Below are 3,753 nucleotides of genomic sequence, written 5' to 3' on the forward strand. Positions count from 1 at the left end.
AAAAAAAAAAAAAAAATAGTTAAGAAATCTAAACATAAAATTACACGTGTAAGCAAAATTGCAACATAATGAAACATATGGAAAACAAATAAGAAAGAAAAGTTAGTTGCCTTTTAGGTATACAAAGCTAAAAGCTCAAATTTTACTGCTATTAGGTGCCTAAAATACCTTTCTGTATTAAAAATACAACAGAAAGAGTAAACTATCTACAATATACAACCATATTTTGGCAAGTGGTAAGTAGTAAGAGATTTATTACAAGAATTAACCAAACAATATATATTATATATGTATAAATAGTTGACCGTAAAAATTGATATATAGGAAGATGGTCAGGGATTACGGTCACAAGTGAAACGAAAATAGTTTACAATAAATAGTTGTAAACTATTTTCGTTTCACTTGTGACCGCAACCCTGACCATCTTCCTATATATAATATATATTATACTCTTACAGTCCCTAATCAAATGAGAACTAATTTTGGCCTTAGTGTACTGGGCAGTTGCCTCAACACACTATGACACTAATTTCGTAAATTGTATTTTTTATTGGTATAAAAAATTTATATAACCATTTTAGAGTTTGGAATTAGTGAGTGGTAGCAGTGAAAGGAAGTTACTGATATTCTGTGCTACTACAGGCCTTGGTCATTTATAGAATAGTTGATTGTAAAGTAATATTAAAAAAAACTGTTTTAACTTTTTTTTTCGTTTTTTTTAACTAGGAGATATAACTGAAGTTTTTGCTTACTTTATTGGAAAAAGTTAAAAAGGTAAAAGCTTTTAACGATTTTCAACAACCTTTATAAATCACATAGATGAAATTTTTGTAGACTCTAATAGGAAAGCCAAAAAGAATAAACTACACAATAAAACATTAGTAATTAAAGGTAAATTTGATGATTTACTCAAGTTAAAGGTGCCATTAAACAATTAGTGCATTTATTTATGTTTGAAACATAATTTGAACAAAGAAACCATTGTTCCACAAAGTAATAATACAGAAGGATATCAAGGATTAAATCTAAATGCCTAATTATATTTAATTCATTTCAGTGATTAATATAAGACTACTGTCACATGATGAAATAATGAAAAAAAAATGGCAGTGATAGAAGTTTTAGTATTAGAACATGCTCGATGTTTTCTTAAGAATAAATAATTAAATGTTACCAATATAAAAATATCTGTAATATATACAATTATCTATATATTATATATAAATCAGTTCATATAATGGTAGATACAAAGAGTATGCACAAATAAAATACCTTGTATTATATCAATAAACAATTTGATAAATGCTATTCAACTTCCAATGGATTATACTCTGGGAAGAGGGAAGGGGGTTCATCGAACATAAGATAATAAATCTCAATTTAAAAACATAATATACACATTGACATAGCTGTATCAAACAAAAAATGAATAAATAAACTCAAAAATAAAATTGCAATTATAAAATGATTAGCTAATATGTTCAATTTAATACAAGGTTTTTAAATCATTTTTTTAATATACAATATTTAATCGATCAATAATATTTTTAGTACAACACAACTGTTTACTAACATTTCATAGAAGATAATTTAAAAAATGTTTGAAATCATTCAGCCTGTCACATTTGTATTCCAAAAGACAGTTCTTCATAAAGCTATAATAATAATTCAATGTAAGAAAAAATAAATACCTGTTGTATTAACCACAGGTTGACCTTTCCTGAATTTGATTAAAGGTATGTGGGGTTTCATGGCCTATAAGTTAACATATATAACATGATGTGATGAGATGGTAGTAAAAAAAAAAAAAAAAAGGAAAAAGAATTAAAACTTAAATACTACCTGAGCAACACGCAAAACCAAAGATTTTTGCATTGCTTATTACAAATAAGACAGTAAACAATTAAATCTACAAAAATTAAAAATATCTTGACAACCGAAGTACAACACCATGGAGGTAATCGTAGAAACTTAGAGATTTATGTATGAAAAATACCATTTAAGTTATTAGTACCAGAAGTAACCCTTGTTTATACTTAGACTAGTTTAACTAATCTGGAGTTAAAATAAGTAAATCTATATTTAATATGCTATATTGCGTTAGATCCTGTTTTCTATGGAAAAGTAATTTAGTAGGCTTTAATATTCAGATCTAAATGAAAAGGAAGTACGGGTGTTATAATTTAGAAATTCGTCCTCCAATATTTATGAGAAAAGCAAAGGTGAACTAAAAGGGACCTATCCAAGGGCCATTTAGAATGGGAAATGGATAACCACCAGGGCCCTGTTTCATAATGAAAGGTAATAGTATTAGTTCATAGTACAAGTATAGAAACAACGTGGTAATTGCACTAATACTTATTTTTTCATAATAGGGAGGACTATTAGTGATACTACAGGAGTTAAAAAGTACTAGTTAATGTTGTACAAGTCAGTGTAATTGTATTAAGTTAAATCGACAAGACTAATAGTATTAGTTTGTACTTTATTATGAAACAGGGCCCAGGTCTTTGTGCGCAAAGTAGTGATGGGTAAGATGCTGTCCTAAAGAACTAAGGAATTATTATTGATAGCAGGGTGGATTTCGAGATAAACCAGCATATAACGAAAGCAACAATTGAGTACCACGTTTAACGTGTAACGTCATAATTGGCAAAAGGGAAGTGAAAAGAAAGATGAATGTTTACAAATAAGTCTTCATTTCTACAATGACCTATGAAAGTGGAAGTTATCCTAGTATTATTCTAAAAAAAAAATTCTAAAGTGATATACAAGCCAAAGAATTAAAATTCTTGCGGAAAGCTGTCGTTAAGACTAGATTTGACCTAATGAGAAATAATAAGAGAAGAAAGCAAACAGAGGTCGCTAATGAAAAATATTCTTAAAAGAGAATTAATATGATTCAACCCTGTAACGATCAGTAAACTATTAATAAATATATAGGAATCAAAGACTAATGGATAATGGCTACGCGGACGACCAATGGAATGGCTCTTTTATGTATCTGATTCCTCTATATCGAACCTTTTAGACTTTCTAATGAGATTTAAAAGGGACGCCCAATCTATAGAGGAAGCCTCATTTCCTGCGATTCTATCAGAGCCTAGAAGCGTATATCTTAGTGTTGCATACCTACCACAGTCTGCTATGTAATGTAAGGCAGTCTCTGGGGCCTGCCCGCATAAGCAGCAGGTTTCATCATGATTTTTTTTTTTTTTTAATTCCCCCTTCTTCGCCATTTCTGGCATACGGGGTTCGGCAGCAGTGAGGTAGTGTGTTAGACTTACGCATGCCACTGGCACCAATAATTATCTTTATTACCTATTGCTGCCTAGGTGACGCCTTTTAGATGGGCTACAGCTTATCCACCGCATCCGTCCGGGTGCCTCCTCCACCACGCAGCCTGGCCCAATCCTTCTGGTCTTCATTATGCGTCTGCTTCTTCACCTACATCTTCTTGTCTCGGTGGCTCGCTGATTCCGGGTGGTCGAGCCCTTCCTAACGTAAAGTGCGTCGGGCCGACCACCTCCTTCCACTCGTAGATGAATTCCCTGAAAAAGGAATAATTCTCCTACTCCATCAGACGAGGGAAGTCCGACTCGGAGAGGGCGAATATCCCAGTTTTTTTTTTTCATCATGAACTACTCCACATATCTTAAGATGTCTTTTAAGTATGCAATGACCTGTGAGAAATCCTATTAACAATCAGAGTTCGTTTCTGTTTAGGCCCAACACCCACTTAGTTTTAGAAGT

At 31.7% G+C, this 3,753-nt stretch overlaps 1 protein-coding gene across 2 annotated transcripts in view; it reads right to left on the reverse strand.

Moving 5' to 3' along the window:
* LOC136795859 (uncharacterized) overlaps window positions 1-2,255 on the reverse strand; it is a 7,035-nt gene extending 4,780 nt beyond the window's left edge. Inside the window, exons 1-2 of one of the 2 annotated variants that reach the window (XM_067047777.1) lie at window positions 1,843-2,255; window positions 1,692-1,755 (exon numbers count right to left, since the gene is read on the reverse strand). In XM_067047777.1, coding sequence (XP_066903878.1) covers window positions 1,692-1,755; window positions 1,843-1,875 — 97 coding nt within the window. In that variant the 5' untranslated portion in view covers window positions 1,876-2,255. The remainder of the gene's footprint in view (window positions 1-1,691; window positions 1,756-1,842) is intronic. The other variant, XM_067047776.1, reaches the window with a different exon arrangement.
* Window positions 2,256-3,753: the final 1,498 nt, after the last annotated feature.

The sequence above is a fragment of the Halyomorpha halys genome, unplaced genomic scaffold (assembly GCF_000696795.3).
Source record: "Halyomorpha halys isolate HHAL.00 unplaced genomic scaffold, Hhal_1.1 Scaffold1517.1, whole genome shotgun sequence".
NCBI classification, from domain to species: Eukaryota; Metazoa; Arthropoda; class Insecta; order Hemiptera; family Pentatomidae; genus Halyomorpha; species Halyomorpha halys.